The 27,084-nt window shown below is 36.7% G+C and overlaps 1 protein-coding gene across 1 annotated transcript; it reads right to left on the bottom strand.

Moving 5' to 3' along the window:
- Window positions 1-3,123: 3,123 nt before the first annotated feature.
- On the bottom strand, window positions 3,124-25,594 carry LOC121416978 (metal cation symporter ZIP14-like). Its single transcript, XM_041610521.1, has 12 exons — window positions 25,193-25,594; window positions 20,022-20,312; window positions 19,010-19,217; window positions 16,902-17,116; window positions 15,890-16,061; window positions 13,204-13,373; window positions 11,613-11,759; window positions 10,365-10,502; window positions 8,241-8,286; window positions 6,923-7,075; window positions 6,138-6,325; window positions 3,124-4,049 (listed from the first exon to the last, which is right to left on the bottom strand). Exons 1-12 carry the CDS (start codon window positions 25,520-25,522, stop codon window positions 3,915-3,917), a joined length of 2,193 nt encoding a protein of 730 aa, XP_041466455.1. The 5' UTR covers window positions 25,523-25,594; the 3' UTR covers window positions 3,124-3,914.
- Between the last annotated feature and the right edge of the window lie 1,490 nt (window positions 25,595-27,084).

The following is a 27,084-nucleotide window of genomic DNA, read 5'->3' as shown; positions in this document are numbered from 1 at the left end:
TGGCCATCACTGTGAGCTGATAGCCACAATCACAAATGCGATACCTATAGCTACTACACTACTCAACCGAGGGGGGTGGGGCACTTAGAATGAAGAGTGGATACCATGTGCTACCAAAAAAAAACGTAAAAAGGATGTATTTTTAAAGATAGGCACGTTACGTACGTAACGTAATAAGGGTGTCAAAACACTAAAATAATGAAAAAAGTGTCTAGGAAAGCTACGTGTTTAGGGTCAAATTTGTGAGGGTAAAAAGACTAAAAAATAAAGGATGTAATTTTTGCCCCAACAGTCAACACTATACGTGCTTATAGATTGCGACTTGCGGGAGGTTTGGGATAATGTAAACCCGACGTCCGTGACTTATTTAATGGAATTGCCCTCCTGGGGAACGTTTCATGAACGGACTTGTCAGACGTTTTATCCGACAAGTCCCATTTTATCCGACATTTACTATAGTAACAGTGCCTTTCATCCAATCAGAATCAATGAGAGATGTCAGATCTGACAACTTGTCAGACAAATATGTTGATGAAACGGTCCCCTGGTTCCCTTTCCTCCACAAACATTTTTTAAATTTTTTTTTTTTATAATTGTTATTAACTGCTCGCCTAGTGTATACTGCACTCCTCTGCCCCCGTGTATAACCCACTCCTATTACAACCAAATATTTCTTTGTTATAATTTTGTAATGAAACTAAGTTTGGGGCTTGCCTTTTGTACAAGCTTAGCTTTTTTTTGGCATGACTCTCCGTTTTACTTTTAAGTACAAATGTCATCTGAGATTTTATTGAATTGTGTTCCTTAAATCTATGATTGTGATATATATATAATATTATCCATTTTTAACCTTGTAATGTTATGTTTATCACATTTTTTGTACAATAGAGAATTGGAAATCAATAAATCAAATCAATCGAATCAAACCAAACATAACCTTTTGACGGTATCACACATTGTATAATCTAGTAATTGGTTGAATTAGTGAAATGTGCACTGTTGGATGAATAACTTGTGTGAAAACAGGAAAATTCAAAGAAACAGGTCAACGAAAGTTTGAGAAAAATCAGACCAATGAGAAAGTTATGAACATTTCAATATTGCGATCACTAATACTATGGACATCCTCACATTGGCAATGCAAAAAAGATGTGTGACTTTTTTATCGTTAACTATCCCCATTACTTTTGTATATATTTCACTTAAACTGCATCTTTTATTACATCTAATCAATAGATATGTAATCTTTTTTATAAAATGGCCTGTCATACAAGTTTTGAAGAATACATCATGGATAGAGTTTGTATCACCATAAAAAATAGGCAAACCTTTAAAATGTTACAAGTTTCTCATTTTATATCCTGTTTGGATGAAATTTGACACTAAGTGCTCTTTTTCATTTTTCTCTAATGATTCAATTCAACTATTTTCTGTGTGAACTTTACCTTTTAATGTACATGGAATGTTCTTGCATCTGAAGACAAATATGTATGAAAATCTGATTCTATAGCTCATTTTGGTAGTTTTGATGTTTTATATTTTGTTTATGGGCATCCCTTATCCCGAAGTTTTTTTCTGGTAATTGTCTAGAGCTTTGTATTTTATGGAAAAAATGAATAAATGAAATGAATGAAAATTCCCATTACGAACACTTCACAAATGCAATCATATCAAACACAATACTTTTAATTTAAGAAATTTATTGAGACCTCCACCATGAATACAAAAATATTTGCACAAAAATAAAGACAATTTTCGTATTATTTTATACGAATATCAGATTCTAACCTTACTCCATTTTAAATTGCAACATTTCTGTTTAATTGCATTCACCTCCAAACATGCGATTTCTGTGGAAAAGTATGAAAATTTTACAAAATAACGATGAGCTGATTTTCTTTAGAATTTTCATGTCACAGGACATAAAAATCAAACCTTTTTTTTTAATTCATACTGCCATAACGTTGCATAGTTCAACTGCATTAATATATTAATGACGTGTACTTGCACGCCATACACGTTGCTCATGTAATTTGATGTCGACTATCAGAATATTCTTCAGGTCACTGCACACCTTACAACTGGACCATGATCTGATTTTCAAACAAATTGCATTTTGCTTATTTTCTGAAAATGTGAACTTAAAGGATCTTAAAGTTGAAATTAACTCAAAGAATACTAATCACAATTTTGGATGATTGCAAGCTTTTATTTTGGAGTAAAGGCCATATTAGCTTCAAATCAATTGCTATGACGACTTTACGACCAGATATTAAATTTGCATTTATTATGATAAGGATCATTTAGCCACATAGCTTAAGTCTTGTATTTGATTAGATCTTGTACATTGAAATAAACTTATCCTTGTGATATCATGAAATCTTGGCTCAAAACCGATAATTCTGATGATCACTAAGACAAAAAAGCATATTTGGGACAGTGTATGAATATTGATTGGAAAAATATCAGACAATTGATGGAATTATGTGCTTATTTTGCTCCCATATCACAGCAATTAAGCATTTTCTTCCAAAGCCATTTGGCACATATCTTTTGTTTATACATACAACACTTGGGTGGTATTTAATTCTGTTTGAACTCAGATCGTTACAACTGGAGTTCGTCTGTAAACACACTGGGTTATTTTTACGCTTTAGAAGACCGGGGGGGGGGGGGGGCCTGAATTATCCCCCCTTGGCCTTTTTTATGATAAATCTCCTGCGCATAATTTGTTTGACCACACTGCTCACTGACAGTTTACTGTCTTGCTCTCCTGCAACTTTTTGAGACCCAAATTGCGTCACCCTTGGGTACGGGGTTCTGAAATTAGGCAAAATTAAGTACGTTATTAGGGTTAAAGTAAGAATTTAAAAAATATTAGCGGAAATACACGGGGAGTTGATGAAAGACAGGGTGATCGAGTCACGTAATGACATGAGCTTACCCTCTATCCTACGTGAATAAAACGGTCTCATGAAACTGAGCACAATTTCAATGATTTTTTTCTCTCTTTTCAAAGCAATTTCGAGTGGGTGGACATAACTCCCATACTTCCAAATGAGAAAATGCCATATAATGAAGCTAGACTTCAATATCCTAAAGGCACGTACACTCTTGATTTTGATTGAATCCGCAGCCGGCTATGACCAACGCAATCTTCTTCCTTGGTATCCTATGAAAAAAAACCCCGTTTTGTGAAGTGGAAGAAAATTTCCAAAGATTTTTGCTATATTCAAAACTGCTTTGTGGGGAGGACTCGCTCTCACATTTCCAATTCAGAATATGCCATGTAATGAAACTAGATTTCAAAAATACACACTTTTTGACACATTATGAATTCATTCACAGCTTTATTAAACACTGGAAAGTGGAAGGTCATTTCTTACAAATACTCATAAATGCATGACGACTAAGTGTTCAAAGTGAAATGACAGACATTGCAATACTTGCATATTCTATTATTGCAACCAACTGAATTGATCTATCCATGATAATTCAAATAAAATGTGACAGTACTCTTTTTTTATTCTCCTCAATATATACAATCTCAGCAAATTATCATCAGGTACTGAAAAAAATACACAGTGATCGGACTTTGTTCGACAAAAATAGAGTAATTTCTTAAATGCCTATTTGCATCTTAATTTCTAGAATTTCAGTATTCTTGGTTTTTTATCAAATGACCATATCTTACTAAAAATATCCTACGAAAAAAAGATCCTACGCAAAAGGATCATAAAAAGTAAAGGTTCTATGGAAAAAAAGGATCTTACAGAAAAAAAATAAAAGCTACGAAAAACAGATCCTTTGAAAACAAGGATCATAAAGAAAAGAAAATTCTACGAAGAAAAAATTGACAAAATTACATGTGCTCCCCTTCATAAAGGCTTGTGGAAGGCGGAGCATGTGGTTGCTCAAACCGAGACGTTGATGGCATCCTCATAGAGTGCAATGACCAGTATTATCCCCATGCCAAGCAAGAAGCCGACGTTTTGGAGAAAGAAGACGAATCCCTTATTCTTGCCACTGTAGGAATGAAGCATCGGGAGCTGGAAGATGAAAGAAAAAAACAAATAACCACCAGTCTCAAGAAAAAACATAGGTTATTGTTCAAAATTAAATCTGAGAACATAAATACATGTACTCCTGATTATTTTTTTCAACCCAAATAATCGTCGCCCATCCAGCCACTGTGCAGCACCAGATCGAAGGTGCTCTATCCCTTGATCTGTTCCAACGCCAAACAGGGTGGCAGCAATTCTCATCTTTTAACGTATATAGGTATGACACAGCCGGAGCTGGAACTCCCAACCTCCCTGGAAGGGTTACACTTCATAATTCTGAAGGTTCTTTATTCCAAAGATTCATAATTCCGAAACACGTAAATTGCCTTTACCTCAATGTTCGTTAATCAGAACATTTGTCGTGTTATTCCGAAGGTTCGATATTCAGAAAACGAAATAAGGTTCCATGTTCTGAAGGTTCGGTAATCCGTAACGAAATAAGTTTCATTGTTCCGAAGGTTGGTTAGTCCGAAAACGAAACTAGGTTCGTTAATTTCATTTTCGGATTAACGAACCTTTGGAATTACAAACCTCACTTCGATTTCGGACTAACAAACCTTCGGGATTACGAACCTCATTTCCTTTTCGGACTAATGAACCTTCATAATTACGAACCTTCGGAAATACGAACCTTCAGAATGATGAACTTTCAGAATATCCGAACCTTCAGAATAACAAAGCCAAATGAACCCACACTCTGGTATAATTAGGATATATATAAAAATCTATTAAGTTGAATAAATAATTTAATTTTACATGAAAGTTTTATTTGCCTAATCAAATGAAACCATTTGCATTTTTGTTGCTTCGCTACATGAACCCCCTTCCTCAAGGCTCAACATTTCATGATATGGTATTTGTCTGGAACTTTTTTTGATACCCGATCACAAAGTTTGTAATAGACACGCTAATGAGCTTTTATTTCAGGAAAGACAAACATTTCTGGCAGGGGCGCTTGATATTGAAAAAAAATGAGGTTTCCATTTTCCATAAACAGGAGAATAAAAAAGTGACTGTATTGTGCAATGGTCTGAAATACACATACACTGGTAAGGAGTCACCAAGGCAGCTAAAGGGAATAATACATGTAGCTTGGGCTATGTAACTTAACACATATTATCATGATTAGTTGGTATGACATTGATTTGAAGCACCTGTAATTTATTTCATCATAGCACCACCGCCATATCTGCATCGGAAGTGATCTTGTCATTTGAATCACCGACAATTTATTACTCCATTACTATCTTAAGGCCCACATTCCACAGAACGGAGACCATTGAAAGGTCATTGAAAGTGTTACAGACCATTCCAAAGATCATCCCTGATTTATAAAATTGGTGAGGTCTTACAGCGGTCTTCAAGATCACTGAAATTTGTCATCTTTGTGGAATGGCTCAGAAAGACCCCTCAAATAACTCTGAAAAACTGATGGATATTTCTTGTCTTACTGGTCTTGGACTAGTCCTATAGTGATCTTTCAATGGTCTTTCAGAGATCTTTTATGCAACAAGTGATCTTTCAGACTTCTTTCCATGGACTTTGCCTGATCTCTCATGAGTCTTACAGTGATCTCTGCAAAAAACTTGAGAGACTGCCAAAAGATAATTGAAAGACTATTAAGACCTTTGAAAGTTAATCGAAAGACCGCTGAAAGACCATTTTCATGTAAGACTGTTGTAAGACTGTTTTGAACCATTTAAAAAAGGTTTGGAGCCCATGAAGACCACTGAAAGATTGGTCAGGACTCGTGCAAGACTTCAAAGACCATATTAGGTTCATTGAGAGACCTCTGAAGGATCAACCAAAATTCATGGTCTTTCAAACGTCTTTCAGCAGTCTTGTTCTCTGTGGAATGGGGGTTTAAGCACTTATCGAATGACGAACTTTAACACTGGATTTGACACTATACCCTATCCTCATAAACTAATACCCTTAACTTCACATAATAACATAATGCAGCCTACATGTACACCTTGGTTAGAAGAAATACACAAGATATGAAGCCCAGAGAAAAATTGTGTCAAATTCCCAATGCCGAAGCAACGCAATCGAAGATTAAGATGGCCTTACCATGTGCACAAGCCCAACGTAGAAAAATGTGCCGGCGGTAGCAGCGAAAATCCAGGCAGCAGCATTCTGCTGCTGTGCGAGAGGAATGCCGACCCACAGTCCCACAATGCAAGTTAACGCGGACAGGAAGTTCCAAAACACCGCTGTAGATAGGCGCATACCCTGACTGAGAAGTACCGCCAAGTCACCTATAATGAATGATGAGGATCATAAATTATAATGGTGCTATTATAATAATAATATACAGAGACTCTACAAACAATAGGTGATCTTTTTTGTGGTGGAATATAAAAGAGAATTTTCATTGATGCCGATATAGCTCCACCTAAGAAAGGATCACTAATCACTCTGAAAGTTACCTTAACCCTGTCTCACACTATGCAATCGGTTGTGATCTGAATTTTGAAATAAAAATGTTATAACATTGCTATGGACATTCCAACCAATAAGATCTTAATGATCAGACTTCACAATAGTGGTAGGACTACTGAAATCAAATTCAGCATAGTTCGAGCATCTCTGTACGAATAAAAGCAAATTCAAATCCAAATCGTAATGACGTCATCATCGGCTGCGACTTGAAGCTGATTGGGAATTTACTCCAACCACAGGGTTTGCCGCAAAGCAAAATTATGGTTTCATTATTCCTAACATTATGCCAAACTTAACATGAAATTATCTTCCTTGTTAGAACTTCAAGAACACGAGCCCCCACCGCCCCCGGCCATATGATCTCCCAAAGTACCTCAAACTAGATAGGGTTAAAACACAACATGACAACGTACCTAGCTCATGAGGTAACTCGTGACAGAACATCGCAATAGTCGTGCTGAGACCGGCAGAGATCGAAATAGTGAATGAGGCTCCGATCGCAAGCCCGTCTCCAAAGTTATGCAGCGCATCACCCAAGACGATCATCAGAGGAACTGTTCCACAACCTGAGAAAGGGAAGGGAAATGAATAAGATGAACTTACAGGTCATTAAAGGAGAATGAAACCTTTGGAACAAGATAGCTTGAGTGAAAAAAGAAAATTCAAAGAGAGAGATCAACAAAAGTTTGGGAAAAATTGGACATATGAGAAAGTTATGAGCACTTGAATACTGCGATCACTAATGCTATCGAGATCCTCACACTGGCAATGCGACAAAGATGTGTGATGTCACTTGTGAACAACTCTCCCCATTACTTTAGTATATACTTCACTTAAACTGCCTCTTTCATCACATCTATCAGTAGATCATGTGCTCCTTCTATAGGAGGGCATGTAATACTGATTTTTGAAGAATACATCATGGATAAAGAGTTTTCATCACCATAAGAAAAAGCAAAAAGATACAGTTGAGGGTATTTTATAGTCCACCAAAGGGAAAGTTGTTCACATGTGACATCACACATCCTTGTCACATTGCCAATAGGAGGATCTCCATAGCATTAGTGATTGAAATAATTAAATGCTCATAACTTTCTCATTATTTGCCTGATTTTTCTCAAACTTTCTTTCTTCTTTATTCTTTGACTTTTCTGTTCTCGTTCTAAATGTTCCATTCCCCCCTAAATTTCCTATTTCTAATAAAAACCTACATTTTTCATACTACAATAATAATAATATAGTTTAATACCCCACATATTCTAGCACTTAAGTTAATACAATATTCAAGAACTAAATGTTATTAACACTGCTTCAGCATTGCTACCATAATAATACATTTTGTCATTTAGGCAATTGGGACTTTTCGCTTTGCGATGCAGAATGAAACTACAAATGCACTGTCAAGGGCCGGTGAATCAGGACAGCAGTTTCATCAACGTTTCAGAGCTGACCAAAAAATATCACGAACATGTTGTAGGTCCAGAGTCAACAACGAAATTGCTGTTACGATTCAACGATCTGACAAAGATTTCATTGTTAGAAAGGGAATTTGACAATGGATTATCCACATCCTGGAGAGCATCTGCATTACTGTTACCAAAACTCCGGACTACCTTACAATGTAAAATGGTCAGCGATTATGCTCGTTACTTTTATTAGCTACAGATCATGCAGTCATGAAAGTAATGAAGTTTTTGAGGCAACATGTTTTTTTTTTTTTTCGAAATTTACCTTTCGTCCAGCGATTCTTCTCTTCCAGGCCATTTTCAGCTTTCACCTGCAAAAATAAAATTTCAACATTATTTTAAGATCTTAGCCAGTCACAAGTGTCAAGTCAAGACAAGTCAAGTGAAGGCACTCGGCAGCAGAGGTGGATTCAGGGGTGGAGTTCACCGTCCCGAAGTTCGGGTAGGTGGAGCGTATTGTAGCGGGAGTGAAGTGGAGTGGAGCCTGCACGAACTTCGCCCGACGTAGGGGTGGAGGTTCTTTCTTTCGGATTGAAAGAAAAAAAAAACATATTTAACCCATGTATTAGAGATATAGGGTAGAAGACAAGACAAAAGAATTGAATTACATCTTTCGCTCTCCTCACTGTTAGGATATCTTTTCTTTACGCTACAGCACCCACTCTGTACACATAAGAGCATGATGCAGAACGGTTATTTATCATGGGGGCATAATGGTTCAGTGGTTATGACTCTCATATTTCCATCTGAGAGACGTGGGTTCGATTCCCAGCCATGGCATGTTTTCCTTCAGCAAGAAATTAACCCACATTGTACCGCACTTGACCCAGGTGAGGTGATTGAATACCCGGTAGGAAGAAATTCCTTGAATGCTTCAGTGTCTATATGGCAGCACAGCTAAGGCCAGGGTAATAACGGTAGCGCTTTGTATTCTCAGGCAAAAAAGCACTATATAAATCCAGCTTTCATTATCATCATTATTACTTGGGTTTAGAAATCTTGAGACTTGCTAAAAGTCTAAGACATGGGACTACTGGAAACAACTTCAGCAGTCGAACAAGCTCACGTTGCACATATATTACCATGTGCACGTAACTAAGCCTTTGAAAAATTCCATACTCTTCTATTTGGAATGATCGTTTCTTTTTTTTCTAACCCAGGTACAAACCAAAAACAGAACACAGCGTGCTTAAAAACACCAGTAGTAAGCGCATTATAAATGTTATGAATTATTATTATATTTTATCCTGTAAACCAATCATATATTGTACTGATGATGGCATGGCCAAAAGATAAATAAATTAAATGAAAGTAAATTTCAGGAACTACATCTTCATCATTATTATTCTGCATATTCTAATACAGAGATGCCAAGTTCAAAGACCAGCTATGCGTGAGATTTTCTGTGAATCTGAGTGAGATCACTGACATTGTGCACAATGTCTATGGGGATAGGCTGTGATAGTTGCATGAGACAGAGATTTTAGGGGATAAACAGTCCAAAATGCTCGAGTCTCACGCATAATGCTCTGCTAATATGAAAATCTTTTTTTTTCAATTATCGAAAATGCCCCCCCCCCCTCCATATCCCCATTCATCTTGACAAACCCTGACAGTGCGATATTCTTGGCAGCACAGGAACAATCATGATTCAATGTCATTTCAGTTTGGAAAATATACGAAAACAAAATAAAATGAATATATGTGATTGAAACTTATTAATATTTCATCAAATGCTAGTTTAGATATGAAAGGGGAGGAAATGAGGGTGACACAACATTACATGTAGCTCTGGTGACAATTACTCCGGCTTTATTTTGTATAAGTTATGGAGTTAGCTTAGGGATGTAGTAGGGTCTAATGGTGGGGGGTTTATTTCCAATTCATCTAATGCCAATTAATCCAATTACCAACTTGTCTACTATCATTTGGTCTACCATTATTTTTGTCCACTATCCGCATGGTCTAATTGCCAATTCAACCACTTACCATGTCGTCTAATAACCAGTTAGTCCAATAGCCATTTAGTCCATATTTGGTCTAATTGGACTTAATGCCAATTGTGCGAAATGAATGAAAATGAAATGGATATTAGACCAACTGGCTATGAGACGATGGTCATAGACGAAATGGTGAGTAGACAAAGTGATGATTGAACCGAATGGTCATTGGACCAAATGGTTGTTAGACGAAACATTGGACTGAATGGCCATTAGACTAAATGAAAGACGACCATGTGGGGAGTAGACGAACTGGCAATTTACTGTTAGGGGTAGGGTTAGGTTATTGAAGTTGGTCTTTCCATTATTGTGTGGAATTTACAGCAGAGAAATCGCTGCCGGAGCAAATATCATAGAAACGATTAGAGAGGCACCTGGGGTGTTCTTACCAGATTTTTCGAGGAGTCAAAAACTTTTGCTGACCCTTGACACGACTTTATAGGAGGCTTGACCGAATCCATTCCCATGCCTGCATCATGGTCAAGGTAATGGGCGTGTCCACTGTCTCGCGAGTGAGAATGACCACACTAGTAGGAAAAAAACGCAAAAATATGTCCACAGAAAATTAGAGGTCCTAATAAGGAACCCTGAGGAACTACGTATTGCAAATTGACAAAATTTACAAAACAATACAGGAAAACAAATACTAGCCTATAGCCTAACACGCGCAAATGGTACTCTAAACATGTAGTGTTGACTCCTGGGGCAAAAAGTACATCCTTTATAAAACAATTTAGTCTTGATTTTTATACCCTCACAAATTTGACTATAAACACGTAGCTTTCGTAGCAAAATAGATAACCTTTTTTCATTATTTTAGTGTTTTTTACACTCTTATTACATTACGTACGGAATATCTTGAAAAAGACATCCTCTTTATGTGTTTATGGGGTCGCGCATGGTATCCACTCGTCAATGTAAGTACCCCCCCCCCCCCCCTCCGGGTTTGGCCTAACTCAACATCCCACTTTACAGTAATATACACACTTTCAGTTTCATAGTCATTCCATTCCATAGTCTTTGCTCACTTAATAAAAAAGACCAGGGCCTTACACACACTCATACAATGAACAAGGTTATAATATAACCTTGTTCTCAGTTACATCTCCATGTGTGGCAAAATAAGGGTGGCAATTTTGGCTTATTTTCTCTTTTTCTATGGGACAAATGCTTGTTTTTCTTACACTGTCAGTTTCCATTACAGCTATCCATCACATAAATTGGCTCTTATGTAAATTCGATTCTTTAAATCATTCTTTCTTAATTAAAAATAGAGGTTGAAAAATTGCAATCCATATTACTTTCCACCAATAGATGGCTTACACAAAAATATGCCCACAATTCAAGTTTTTGAGCGCTCTGGTGAATGCAAAAATTAATCCCAAGTTACTAATAAAAAATAAACTGAAAAGTATGGAAATAAGTAGTTTTGGTCACAAAAGTGACATTTTAAAGATTTTTAAAAAGTGTAAGCTACGTACAGCATTGGCATAACATAGTCCTATCTGTAGATTCCCCACAGGTAGGATGGTTGCAGTGCATGGAGGCACTGATAAGTTACAAGCAGTACTTAAACACTACACGTGACTGGGCTGGGAGCCAATGAAGTAATTTTAAGATATATCTAATATACTTACGCCAGTCATAGCGGAGAACCTCTCCAGAAGAAAGAAGAAATAGATGGCGAGTTCTATGGCGAGGCATTTCCACACATAGGCTAGCTCAGGATTGAGTGGGCCTTGGAAGGCATGGTTATGATGACCGTGGGCATGGAGTCCGATAGCCTAGTAAAAGATCAAAATGGTTTATAAATTTTCAATTGGTCCAATGCTAATACATACCAACTCGTCTACAATCATTTGGTCTACTATTAGTTCATCCGCTATCCACATGGTCTAATTGCCATTTCGTCCACTCACCATTTTGTCTCATAACCAGTGAGTCCAATAGCCATTTAGTCCCTATTTGGTATAATTGGACTTAATGCTAATTGTGAAATATGAATGAAAATGAAATGGATATTAGACCAACTGGTTATGAGACGATGGTCATGGACGAAATGGTGATTAGTATAATTAGAAATAATTGTTGATTGGGTGAAATTAATGAAAGGAAATGAGTATTAGACCAAATGGTTATGAGTTACATGTAGTAGAATACTAAGTTTTAGTGAAAATATCAATTCTTACATTTCTAACAAATACATGTACCTACCAAAAAAATGCTGGAAAATAATTTATGTAATTTATGTATTTCATTGTCTTTTTTCATTCTTAAGGGTTGAACAAATGCTCAAATCAAACCCCAAGAGATGTGCCTTCATAAATGCTGACATGTTTAAGGACAAACAAACCTTGTGTTTAAAACCATGACTAGTACTTGTTTTTTAAGAGTTTAATAAACCAATGATATAGGATTTGTAGAGCGCATGTATCAACCTTGCTAGGTGCTCAAGGTGCTCCTAAATTACTTCGGCTAAGCAGGTCTATCAATTCTGGTGCGCACATCTTTTTGAGGAATTACTTCTTGCCTGTACCCATTTCCCTCACCTGGGTCGAGTGCAGCACAATGTGGATAAATTTCTTGCTGAAGGAAAACACGCCGTGGCTAGGATTCGAACTCAAAACCCTCTTGTTTGAAAGGCGAGAGTCAGAACCACTAGAATACGATGCGCCCACAGGTTAATGCACATTTCCTTCAGTTATATCCTCTGTAATTAGAGACAATCTCCACTAAAGTTAGAAATTGTTTTAAAGAAGAAGATCACACTGTCAAAAAGTACATGGTAAAATAGCCCAAAAATAATAAATATTGGTGAAGGTTTGACGAACAATGAAAGATTAAGAAAGTTATTAGAATATTATTTATGACGTCATAGATGAGCCACTGCCCCATATGTTATGTAATATAAAAAGTTCACATCTTTTTAATGATCCATGTTGACTATTTTTTCTTTCTTTCAGGAGCAGGTATAATGATTTGTCTGTTGATATACTAAAAGCATAGTAACATTCATTTTTTTTTTTTTCATTCATGATACATGGAAAGCTGCTAGCGTATGTCACAAATTAAAAAAATTCTTTTAATAACTTTTTAAAACTTAATGGAATTTCTTCAAACCTTCAGCAATATCTTTTATTATTTTTTCTATTTTTACAAGCTTTTAGTCAGGGTGAACTTCCCTTTTGAGTGTCAGATTTGAATCCTTGGTTACAGACTAATAGTTACCTGTGGTATCAGATGCATTAGAGCATCCCCAGTAAGTGTTGATACGGCAAGGGCCATCATCGTCTGCGTTGCACACTCGTACACAAAACCAGACATGCATGGGACGAATAATGCCCCAACAACTGAAAGAAGGCTAATGGTGATGACAGATAGGTGACCATAAATCCAAACTGGAAAAAAAATCATATTATTATCATTAATTATTATTATTTGTTTGGCGTCACCTGTGCCTGGAAGGCGAAAAGCGAATCAGTATGACCAGCAGGTCTCTCCTCCCGATATAAACCGATTGGGGGAATGCGGGTGGACCACTACACCGGGGTTTCCCCCTACTCTTATACGAATAGTGCAGTGGGTTCTTAATGTGCAAAGGTGGTGACTCTCCGCTACACAGAGACTCCATTTAACGTCCTATCCGAGAGACGGAGTGTTTTCCATTGTAACATAGCCTGCATCTATGAAACATGGGAGAGACATTTACACACAACCCACTGGCTTCAGTCATCCGCCCGGGGTCGACTCGAACCCACGATCTTTTGTTCGACAGGCTGACGCGACATATAGCGGGCAGTGTAACATCTCTTTCAAAAGAACAACCAATGGAGTATTATCCTAATTACAAAAAGAACATTTTGCGGAAAATTGTCAGTTACTTATCCCTAATTCTCCCGGGGGGCCATAATGCCCCCCTCTCAACAATTTTCGTGATATATCTGCTGCGCAAAATTTTTTGACCTCACCGCTCACTGACCTTTTACTTTCAAGTCTCGCGCAAATTTTGAGACCAGATTTGTGACCCCCGGGTACGCGGTAATATGACATTACACACCATATTAAATGCAAGTACATGTCAGACCCAAATTTGCTCATAAACGTGATTTCATGTACAAATCCAATGCAAATTGTGTATTTAGCCAAAATTCATAAATGTATCATTATTTCTACTTTTACTGATTAAACTTAATTAATTTTGCCTTGTTTATGATCAGAATTTAAGTCTGAAACGATTTCCATTGAAAAAAACAATAAAAAACAAAAAGTTAAAAAAAAAAACAAAGAAATACATAAGAAATTAAAAAACAATAAAATGCATAAGAAATCCGTCTTGGTACCAGATATTTTTTCATTCACAATTGTTAGGAATGCTATGAAGAATATTTTCACCAAAAAATAGCATTCTAGGAGCTTTATTTATTGAATCGGAGCAAAAAGTATGATTTCATGAATAAATTAGCATAATTAATTCATATAAAATAAAAACAAGTGGAATGCCTCTGCCCGTCTCACCTGCATCACGCAGTTCAATATAGCAGCAGTGCTGACTTTGAATACTACACTTAGTACTCTAACTCGCACAAGATGTTCAGTGATACATGGTTACTCTTATGTCCACTTTTTATGAACTAGACCAATAAACTTACAGAGATATGATGGTTATTCAACAAAAAAACCCCAACATGGCCAAAGTTCATTGACCTTACATGACCTTTGACCTTGATCATGTGACCTGAAACTCGCACAGGATGTTCAGTGATACTTGATTACTCTTATGTACAAGTTTCATGAATCAGATCCATAAACTTTCAAAGTTAGGATGGTAATTCAACAGATATACCCAATTCGGCCAAAGTTCATTGACCCTAAATGACCTTTGACCTTGGTCATGTGACGTGAAACTCATGCAGGATATGTCCAAGTTTCATGAACTAGGTCCATATATTTTCTAAGTTATGATGACATTTCAAAAACTTAACCTCAGGTTAAGATTTCGATGTTGATTCCTCCAACATGGTCTAAGTTCATTGACCCTAAATGACCTTTGACCTTGGTCATGTGACATGAAACTCTAATTGGATGTTCAGTAATACTTGATTAACCTTATGGCCAAGTTTTATTAACTAGGTCCATATACTTTCTAAGTTATGACGTCATTTCAAAAACTTAACCTCAGGTTAAGATTTGATGTTGACGCCGCCGCCGTCGGAAAAGCGGCGCCTATAGTCTCACTTTGCTTCGCAGGTGAGACAATATATGAAGTCAGTGAAATTTACACATGCAACTGCATCGATTACTTCATTCTCTACCATCCTGCAAATTTTCAATGTGATAGCGCAATCCATGGCTGAGATCTTGAGATCCCCCTCCCCCCAGGGAATGACAAGAATCAAAATACCCCGGGAGATTTAGGGTTAAGGAAAGCTTTATTTGAGTAATTTGTAATAGTATCACCATTATCAATTTGAGGAACCAGGATTATCATACCATGGTCATTCTCCGTTTCTTAAGACAATCATTACTTGATAGAGTGATGTTGTGATATGTTGTGAACTACTTTAACTCATTGTTTAAACTATGATGATGTCATTTATTTGGTCTAACCTTGGTTAGCAATTGAATGTTCTATTTTGTTAGCTTCAATTGCCATATGCGATGTGGGCCCATTGCATCATAAAGGTATACTTTATAGTGAAATTTGGTACAAAAAATATAAATAACAATAGCAATAGGCATTTATATAGCACCGTCTAACTAGAAATAATCTATGCCGTGGGGCATTGATGTTATCAATATTACGAGCTGTTTCCAGCTCAGTGCATTCAAGGAATTAATCCCGCTGGCTACCCATTCATGTCGCCTTCAATAATCACTTCAATTCAATGATCTTTGTTGAAATTGCATTACTTACTCTCTGCATTTGTAATCGTACTAGTAGGGGTCTGATTTTCATTTTGGCTGCACATGCCCGACAGGGTCTGTTGAATCAAGGATGGACACAACTGCATATACTGGGACTCGGTGAGACCGGATCCATGATCGATCCCGTGAATGTCTAGGAGTTCCGCCCCCGTGTAGCATGTCTGGTTGGTAGAGATACATTGACGGATTAGTAAATCAGCACAGCTAATGATGAATAATCTTGTTGCTCGAGCTAGGGCTATCACTAGCACATAACCTACAGAAAGTGTTGATGTACTATGATATAAAATTCAAAAAGTATGACTTTGATTCCATGAAAAAGGTGCTAATAATTCAGTACATTATGTGATGTCTTTCAACTGTATGATGTTTTTTACTTCTGTCTTTATTTTGTTTGTGAATTTATATCAATAATCAACCACTGCACAGGCAATGTTGGGATATTTTTATGAGGGAGGGGGGGGGGGGCAAGATGAGCTTTATTTTCTTCTCTCTCTCAATGGAATTAAAGGGTAAAATAGAATAACACAAACTAAACCCTTTTTCTCATGGTCTTTCTTTGAAGTATTGTCCAGTATGTTTATAAGAATATACCTCAATTAATTGAGTACGCAGTTACCGCAGCCGCCCCCCCCCCCCCCCCCGCCCCGCGTAATCGAATCAGCATGAAAAATACATGAGGGCGGTTTTGTCCTCATGACAGCCGAAATGGCCCCTAAAATGCATGCTTTGGGGGTGATCATTCTTTCTAGAGTCGCCCCAAGATCTTTTACAAAAAATGTTCAAACTATTTTTAAAAATCAATGGCAGTATTAAAAAGTATGGATATTTCATTTTACTGCATAATTTGCTAGTTGCCCCTAAAAAGTAGCTTTTACAACGAAAGAAAAAAAAGCCCCCAAAATTCTGCAATTGCCCCAAAGAGGAAAAAAGGTAGCTTCCCCCCCCCCCGCAAAAAAAAATCCCACCCTGACTCGATTAACTAGCAAATATGAACTTACTGCAGACACGTTCAAATTAACGGATGATGCGTTATTGGATGATGAACCCGCAGAGCGCTCCACGCGATGTCCCACCGCTGCCATAAGAACGTTCCTCCTTCGACGACGATTAAGGTCGTCGTCACCTACGACAACCGGCATTTCAGTTTGGACAGCGCCAGCGCTGTTTTCCGTGGAGCCCCCGATACCAAGTTCCGAAAGTAACTGATTGAATTCTGAAAGACAATATACATTCAAACTGAAAACTGGGGTGTTTGATGACACCGGATGGTGTCCATAGAGGATGACACTGAGGTGTTAAAATTGAACCCCAGAGATTGAATATAACAATACACATTGTAAAAAAGGGTGTTGTAATAAAACCCATTGATGGGTGTTGAAGGAGCACCCCAGAGTCAGCACTGTTGTAATATGATTAGTGTGGGCCTATGTTTCTTTTCACTCAGTCCTCCCTAATCTCTGACTTTTTTTTCTGTTTCTTTCTTTTTAGGTAAATTTCTTTTTCTTTGTTTGTAACATATTAATATCGAAACCAATCGACACCACTATAGGGAAACTATAAGTTTCAAGCCATGCTTTTGGGGGGCCAGTCAAATATATTGCTGTGACACACATGACTGACACATGACACATTTCCAAACACCCCCTAAACAACTTTTTTGTGGGCTTTATTTACACATTTTGTTCCCCAAAGAAGTTGTTGACAAAATATGACCTTGGGAAACCCTAAACACATTTTGCTAGTCTTTAAAAAAAGCTTTTGGGGAAAAACATACCCTAAATATGTTTGACACCGCGATTGACCTTTGACCAGTCTTTCAAAACCACCCTTTTTCTTGAAAATCTGTGTTTTTGATACCCTTAAGGAGTCCACAAGCGGACCGCGGCAAGCCCCTCCTCCCCCCCCCCCCCCCAGTTTAATAGTTGGCCCTTCTTATATCCTCATTTTATCAATATATCTGTCTTAAATCTGAATTTTTCAAAAGTTATATCCATTGTCTTATTTGTAATGGATAATTGCGATGTAAAAGTAATGAATTATTTTATCATTAATGATTTATTCATTCTTGTTGGACGTTACATTGAATTATATTTTGTGAGATATGAAAAATAAACCAAACTGAAACTGAACTGAAACCTGTCAACAGTTCAGTTTTGTGGTGTACAGATTTGCTAAATTGCCTAATTTTTACTGTGCTTACACATCATTGATAATATTCGATCAAAAGAAGAAGCAAGAATTCTACTACATTATAATGCTGATTAACATGCTGCAATACTGTATTCATGGAATGTCTCTTTATAAATATAGCTACAATAATAAATGACATTAGTTGAATATAACTAGTTACATTTACATCTAGGTTTCTAAGCGCTTTAATAATGACAATGATATAATACTATGTTCCACTTATATACCGCAAGTTCCGCAACTACTATGATAGCATACACTCTACTGCGGTTGATATCCTATCATTACCCCGGCTGTACCTGAGCAGCCATAATAGCTTTAAAGCATTCAAGAAATAAATCCTAGCAGGTATCTATTCACCTCACCTGGGTGAGTGTAGCACAATGTACAGTCCCACACATAAAGTGGACCATCTCCCTTCCCTGGGGAGTATCCTGGCCAGGCAACCGTTTATAGGTGCACACATGCCAAAGTTATCACAATGACGTTCATGTACTACGGGTATCCATTTAACACTCGGGTGGAGACTGGAGAGTGACTAACGTGCCTTGCCAATGACATTAGCGCGGGTGGGATTCGGCCCCTGACACTTGGTTTAAGAGTCATATGACTGAACCAGTACACCTCCACAAATAATACAAATTTTACAATTATCATCTAATTATCACTCATGTTGTCCTATCATTTATTATTATAATTATTGTTTTCATCCATATCTATCTTGATAATTAATTTATTCTTATCATTCTTATGTTTTTGTTTTGTTTAATCAAGAAATAGAAGTATCATTGTAATATTATTATCATTATTATTATTACCAGAATTCTTTTCCCAGTATTACCATGAGTATTAGTAATTTCAGCATTAGGTTTGATCATTAATCATTATTAGGAGTACTAGTATGTATTAAAGTTACCTTCTTTGTGAATAACTCCATCTGTACCATAGGAATCAAAAACAACATCCGTGAAGTCATCAGTAGATGGTAAGCTTGCCTCGCCGATACAGTATCCCTTTAACATTCTCGATATAACGTTTCCAGAGACAGCGCTGACCTCACAATGGCTCGCCCCGGCTTCATGGTTTTCCACTGTTGCGGAAAAGACTGATGTGGCATCGAAACACTGAAAAAAAAATGAAGAAAATGTAAGCCACATCTTATGACAAGCAAATCATTGAAAAGACTTCAAACTTTTCCCAAACCTACTTTGCACTTTATAACTTTTGAATATTATTGAAATCTTGAAATGTATCCCATAACTTATTGATAGCATCAAATCCCTAATCTTGAGATTGAAAATAATCATAGCACACAAAACTTTGAATGATGATCATAATTAAGTGATAAAAAATACTAATAATAAATGAGGATAATAACAGGGGCCGCGGAACGGTTTTCAAAGTGGGGGGCTGAGCCAAAAGTGGGGGGGCTGACCATGCTAAAAGTCACAATCATATGGTCAATTTTACGTTCTTGTACACGGTTTTGGAAAAAAGTATGGGGGCTGAAGCCCCCAGCCCCCCGGTTCCGCGGCCCCTGATATAATAATAGTATTAATAATCCTTGATCATCAATAGACATGATTCTTGCACATTGCAAATGTTAACAAGTTACTGAATAATTTTTTTTAAAGGCAACATGCTTCAAAAAAACTTGGCTTTAACGTTGGTAGACTAGTATTAAGTTGTTTTTTTTTTTATTAAACTGTTAAGTTTTACTACTAGTTTAGACCAAAAGCTTCAGTCTCTGTATTTTGGTCGTTCCGCTGAACTGCGTTGGCTCACTCACCAAATACGTGAATGGGGATGATGTCAGTAAAATGTCAGAAATTGTTGAATAAATCCCCAGAAACAACGGCTATTCCTGCTACTAACCACGCCCACCATGACCATGGCTTAAGATTCTAATACTTTAACCTTCATTTTACCTTTGCTTGGGTTGTAGCCGTGTAATCCTCACTAATCAAATGTAAGATTTCTTCCAAATCCCCTTCAGAAAAGGTAGAATTCGTCCCACTTTCGTCAGCCGACATAAGCTTCCCGTACACCACTTCCTCATCAAGATTTGTCCCGCCAGGCCCGGCGGCGCACAAGGCATCGAAGTCGTACAGAGCATAGAGCAATAGCGGTGCTGCTTTTTTGAATACATCTTCACTGAGGCCATACTCCGGGTCAACATTAAGGGCGTTAAAGAGATCGTTTACGAAATTATCCGAACACTGCAACAAAAAAGGAGGTGATAATATGGATCATGAATTCTTGCTACGATCAGTAAACAAACACGAGTAACATAACAGCGGGAGTACAGTATAGCAATTCATAATATCGCAGCAAACGTTGAGAAAAAATCTATTGGGGACATCCCCCATTTTATGCACCCGACACGCAATGACATATTCATGAGGGGGCGTTTCAAGCGACTGGTTGTAGTAAATATTGAAAACAGTATGGTGAATTCGATATTCTCTTTCGGGCTCTCCCCTTTTTTGCACGTTTATTCTTCGGGGGGGGGGGGGGGGCGTACCTCTAGATAACAAACGGCGACTGGTGATACCGTGCTGCATGGAGAGAATTTTGTTTAGCATTGTTTTATGAGAATTTTACCTCAACGTCGTTTGCGCTTTGAAAGATTCATGGTTGTTTTATCTCTTGCAAGCATGCAGTATTTAAAAGGGGTGCACCAGGCTGGAAATATTTACAGTGCGAATAAAAAAACGGGACAGATTTGAAAAGTCGGTAAAATTTTTGTTTCAAATTATGATTATTTTGGTGTTAATAGGTGCTCTGAGGTCTTGTCTTTCAAATGCCATTAAAAACAATTTAGTTTCGTTCATGCTTGAGCGAACACGGAATGCTTTTGTCTGGGGTTAAAAAGGAGGCTTGCGCCATAATGGCATAAAATGATAAATATGATGATCGGACTTCTTGCTAATCACCTTACTTCCTCTTTAGCTTTTCATTATCTCAGTTGCCATCATTTTCGGATTATGCGGTCAAAATTCATTTTCAAATCCATTTATTTGCTTGAATTGTTCTGTTGTTATTTCCTTTTTAATGTGTCCTTATTTAGCTTCCAATATTCCTTCATGAAGCAAAAACAAACTTGAAAATCAACCGAAGTATGGGAGAGCGTGTATTTTTCAAAGCACATAATTAAAGTTGGTCAAGGAATTAATAACCCCTTGAAAATAGGATTCATGTCTTTTAAAGGTACCTAACATAATTTGCTTCACATAATAAAATACGATTAGAATAATTACAAGTTCTCCCAATTAACAATGCAAATCTTCTTGCTTGGGTTGACACAAAGTCTTCCTTTCTTTATTTATGAAGGAAAATTCAAAGGTTAAAGAAGTTTTAATGAAAAAACAACAAATGATTCAAGTAAATAAATAGATCTGTAAATGAAATTTGGCAGCATAATTCGAAAGTCATGGCAAAGATAATGAAAAGGTTAAGAGGAAGTCTGCTTATTAGCAAGGAGTCTGATCATCAAAATCTAATTTCTGCCATTTTAGCGCAAGCCTCACTTTGAATCCCCGACAAAAACGTCCCGTGTTCGCTAAAGCATGAACGAAATTTATTTCTTTAAATGGCACTTCCGCCTTAGGATTTCATAGCATCTATTGAAATATAGATATCATAATTTGAAACAAATTTTTTATAGACTTCAAAACTGTACCGTTTTTTTACAAAGCGAAATGCTGAAAATTTGATCAAAATAGGATAAGAAATAACGAAGTTATTGATTTTTGCATTATTCCGGTGAAACAGTTCTAGGCATGTCTTCATAAATATTCATTAGGTGGGCTGCACGATGATATCAGATCCCTACTTGTTCTCTTGTATTTTACTATATGAAATTGGGCTTATTAAAAAATTGTCTACAAAGAACTAAAACGATTGGATTGACAACTAATGAAGTGCAAAAGATGTTCATTGTCGCTAATTATTTCGTCATAATGGAAAGATTGGAGGACTGGAGACACATCATTTACGCATGTATAAAAAATGAAACAATATTATGATTTCATGTAATAACATAAGAAAAAAGAAAATTGGGATATGACATCATCAGCCTACCTAATGAATATTCATGACGATGTGCATATAACTGTTTTCACAAAATATTGAACTTAAATACTTCGTCATTTGTTATCCGATTTTGATGAAGTATTCAGCAGTTTGCTCTGGGTACTCTATTCATTTAGATTTCAGTATTTACAGCCCGGACCATCCCTTTAAGATCACATCAAAATAGTCAGTTCCAACAGGTTCCAACCTCAGAAGTGCGTGTCACTAATTTCCTAAAAAATTTGCATGCAGGGCGTGGACAGAAGGCGCACATGACAAAATAAAGCAGTTTCACGACACAAGAACAAGAAGAGAGAGAAGCGAAAGGACAGAAAGTATAAGAGATATTAACATTTTCTGAAATATTACGTCACAATCTCACAAAATTAGATCGTATGAATGAAAATAGTTCAAAACAATTTTCTCTTTCGCAGCTCTGTTATGGTTCCTAAAATGATCCCCTTCCACATGGTTCCAATTAATTTAATACTGGGTTATATAATTATATAAGTGTATATTAACAAGCCCCAAAACGGTTATTTTGCAAAGAATGAAATATATATGTATATTGTGTGGATTACCGAGTAGGCCTACCTAAAAATTGCACCAATTCGAACTGGCGTCCGATAAATATGTTTAAAAATAATATGTGGAAAGTATCAAACTCGAAGTGATGAATGGAATAATGACGACTTTAAGTTCGACCAGCTTAAAACTTAAGACAATCAATGACTAGCACACTTTTGTAATAATATGTAAATGATAATTTGCAAATCATCATTATGGGCCTCTTTATCAAATTAGCTTTGGATGTAGTCTAAAAATGAAGAGATCGGTTGCAAAAGGTCTTAGATCCATTCTTTGATCAAATTTGATTTTTGTGATTCGAGTGGCTCAATAAGATCATGATACCAAAGAAAAGTTGAACTTTCCCGTTAAAAGTGAACAAAATGGCAAAGATTTTTTTTTTCAATTGGGGTTAGGTCCATTTCGGTTTGGTTGCAAAAGGTGTTAGGTCCACAAAGGTTTTTAAGAATATTTTTTTTAAATATGAAGACAGATAGATCCCTTTGTGCCCAATTTTATGCTCACGTGGTAGGGTATCATGAAAATTAAGTTTCGCATGAGAATATTCCAAAATGGGAAATAAAAAAATGAACAATTTGAAATTCACATTAAAACGTGAATAAAAGTGGCTAGGTAAAATCACGATTTTATTCAAATGAGATTGTATTCATTTCAGTTTTCTTACAAAAGGGGTTAGGTGACTTAGGTCCACAATATGACAACTTGAAAAAAAAATCGAAGACACGTAGATTTCTGTTATACCCAATTTTATGTTTACATGATAAGGTAGTTCATAGATGATTTTTCGCGGAATGGTCCAATTAAAGTGGACCTTACAACTTTTGCAACTCAAACTCTTCAAACTTGGGAAGATATTCAAATTCTTTAATAAAAAAAAGTTTGAATTTGAATGAAGAGTTTATGGACTGGATTTAAAACAATATATATTTCCTGAAAATATTTAAACAAGATAACATCGCACCACCATTTCTTCATAAAACCAATATCCTTTTCTGCGCTGGATATATGCTTCAATTTTGCACATTCGTGCAATTATATTAAACAATCGTAAAAATAAATAATCTTCCCCACCTTCATATTACAGAAGCTATAGGGCCTAAATAAATTGTTAAAAAAAGTTCTGGGATAACATTTATATAATAATTATCGGCATCAATGGTGCAGATTGACATTTTGGTTTAAAGAAATAACATGGATACAATATTATCATTTTAACTTAAAGGTCAAGTCCACCTCAGAAAAATGTTTCTTTGAATCAATAGAGAAAAATCAGACAAGAACAATGCTGAAAATTTCATCAAAATCGGATGTAAAATAAGTTATGACATATCAAAGTTCCGCTTATTTTTAACAAAATAGTTATATGAACGAGCCAGTTATATCCAAATGAGAGAGTCGATGACGTCACTCACTATTCATTTAGTTTTTTTATTGTTTGAATCATACACGAATTTTACGATTAGGCGGCTCCTTGCCTAAAACACAAAATGTTAAAATAATGGAATTCCACGTGTTAAGGGAGGAATAAAACTTCATTTCACATGACAATGACGAGAAAATCAAAATATTTCATATTTCCTATAATAAAATACAAAAGAAATAGTGAGTGATGTCATCAGTTCCCTCATTTTCATACCGACCGAGATGTGCATATAACTGTTTTGTGAAATGAAGCGAAACTTTCTTATTCTTTCTTATTTTACATCCGATTTTGATGAAATTTTTTAGTGTAACAGTTGAATTTTTCTCTCTTTATTCAAATCAAGTTTTTGTTGGGGTGGACTTGTCCTTTAAGTACAATGCAACGAAGAAACATATGAAAACGTAAGATTTATAAAAGGAATGAGGTAAAATAAAAAACATCGAGGGCATAAAACTCTCAATTTCTGGCTCTGCAGCAAACGCATGCGTATTTCAGCTTTCAACTCAATTTATGAATAATTCATATCCCACGTACATGACGTAGGCCTCGCAGCCCCATATAGTTCATGCGTACGATTATTACACGCACCAATCTAAATTTTTGCACCCGCCACGCACTGATCACGTGGCATATGTCCTTTAAATTCATCCACTATGCATATGGGGGCGTTCACCACGCGGCGATTGGTACCTCGTGTTTTAAACGTGGAGTACAATTTTTCATGTTTCATGTAGTTTTTTTAAGTGCGTTTCTTTAGATTTTTACACTTTTTTTATTTACACACAGCGAATCTATGATATCTTAAGATTAAACTAAATTTGAATGCAATATATTTCGTTGTTTTAGGAATAAGATGGATTGATATTGATAGGCCTATGTATGTCGATGGAGGAGAGAACACGGTGAAGCCGGGGTGAAGCACAAGGGTTTTGATTTATATCTCTATCTTGATAAAATAGTTTAATTTCAAAATATTAATTAAAATGAATTATTGATAACAATTATGAAGCTTACCTCTGAGCAGTCATTCCAGCGGTGTTCACAACCAATCCTCGCAAACAGCGTCGAAATCAAGATGTTGACTTGTGTTAACGTGATGTTCTGATTATGGTTTTCTGCAAAATCGCCATTAGCTCTCTCTGCTGTTAATTCCTCATCTAGGAGATAGTTTCCTATTCCTGCAAAATAGTTCTCTTCCAAATCGTGGTCATGTTCGTGGTCGTGTGCTTGTCGTCGAAGTCGGGGAAATCCCTCCTCAGCCGATACCGACAACGGTGGGAGGAGGAGGAGAGGGAGAGTTATGCACACGACACAACAGGAACAACACCGTGCAGTCGCCATCATTATCGCTATGTCTAAGGTGTACTGCTTATGCTAAGTGGATAGGGCCGTGTGCAAAGAGCATGCGGTCTGTGTGCGGAATGCGCGTTTCCGTTTTACACCCTGGCGAAGGCATTTTCCGGAAAAGTAGCCAAAAAGCGACTAGTGAAGAGTCTACGTCTACGTTTGTTTACATTATCAGCTGGGCGCGCGATCCAAAGTCCGCACCGAATGTTTGCCTTGATCATTTGCCTTTGCCGATTTGCTGATGTCTGTCTTTCTCTCTATCTGTCTATATATCTATCTCTCAAATTCTATCTCTATCTATGTAACTGCAGTATCTATCTATCTAATAATCTTCTCTGTCTCTCTCATTCTTTATCTAACATCTATCTATCTCAAATTCTCTATCTCTCTCTATCTATCCATCCATCTGTCTGTCTTTCTCTATTTCTCTCTCTCTACCTACCTATGTAACTACAGTATCTATCTGTTAATTTGTCGCTCTACTCTCTCATTCTTGATCTATCTGACATCTATCTATCTCTCTATCCATCTATCTATCCATCTGTCTGTCTTTCTCTATTTCTCTCTATCTATTTATCTATTTTTTTAACTAGAGTATCTATCTATCTGTTAATAATCTTCTCTGTCTCTCTCATTCTTTAATTATCTATTTAATATCTCTCTCTATCTATCTATCCATCTGTCTGTCTTTCTCTTATTCTCTCTATCTATTTTTTTAACTTATCTATCTGTTAATTTGTTAATATTCTTGTCTCTCTCCCTCTTTATCTATCTAACATCTATCTATCTCTCATCTATCTATCTCTATCTATCCATCTGTCTGTCTTTCTCTATTTCTCTCTATCTATATATCTATGTATCTATCTATCTGTTAATTTGTCTATCTTCTCTGTCTCTCTCATTCTTTATCTTTCTATCAGGCTATCTAGCATCTATCTGTCTCTCAAATTCTCTATCTCTCTCTCTATCTATCTATCCTTCTCTCTCTCCTTCTCTCTCTCCCCCTCTCCCTCTATATATCGACCTCTCTGTCTCTCCCCCTAGCTCTCTCTATCTATCCATCCATCTCTCCCTCTTTCTCTCTCTTTCTATCTATCCACCTCTCTCTCTCTCTATTTCTATCTATCTGTCTATCTTGTCTCTATCGGCTATTTATCAGTCTTCTATATCTATCTTTCGGCAGCTTCTAAGTGTATCAATCCATCAAACTTCAATTTGTCTTTCCATTATAAGTATCTGTTTATTTTGATTTTGTCTGTCATTCTATTCATTTAGTTAATAATTTATTTTTAGAAAAAAAAACTATCATAAACAACGCGACTGCAAAAGCATGTTCGGATTTCACTCCTGACTGCCGCTCTCTCTGTACATGAAGTGCCGAGGAACTCTGTGCTCTGATCAGTAACATGCGGTGGTGGACTCGCCTGTGTCGCACGCTGAATGCAACCAGCGACGTGTGTAGACTCTTCACTAGTCGCTTTTTGGCTACTTTTCCGGAAAATGCCTTCGCCAGGGTGTAAAACGGAAACGCGCGTGCGGAATGCGAGTTGCTACGGGCG

This window comes from Lytechinus variegatus, chromosome 6 (assembly GCF_018143015.1).
Source record: "Lytechinus variegatus isolate NC3 chromosome 6, Lvar_3.0, whole genome shotgun sequence".
Taxonomy (NCBI): Eukaryota; Metazoa; Echinodermata; class Echinoidea; order Temnopleuroida; family Toxopneustidae; genus Lytechinus; species Lytechinus variegatus.
Note: the sequence above shows the minus strand (reverse complement) of the source record. Positions and strands in the feature narration are given on the sequence as shown.

What these genes read in the sequence shown, in the direction of transcription:
- LOC121416978 (XM_041610521.1), bottom strand. Translation starts at nt 25,522, where the DNA reads ATGATGGCGACTGCACGGTGTTGTTCCTGTTGTGTCGTGTGCATAACT. An exon ending in TTAATTTGAACGTGTCTGCA is followed by an intron (nt 16,062 to 16,901) that starts GTAAGTTCATAT and finishes TCTACCAACCAG; the next exon opens with ACATGCTACACGGGGGCGGA. An exon ending in ACGTTGGGCTTGTGCACATG is followed by an intron (nt 4,050 to 6,137) that starts GTAAGGCCATCT and finishes TTCATCTTCCAG; the next exon opens with CTCCCGATGCTTCATTCCTA.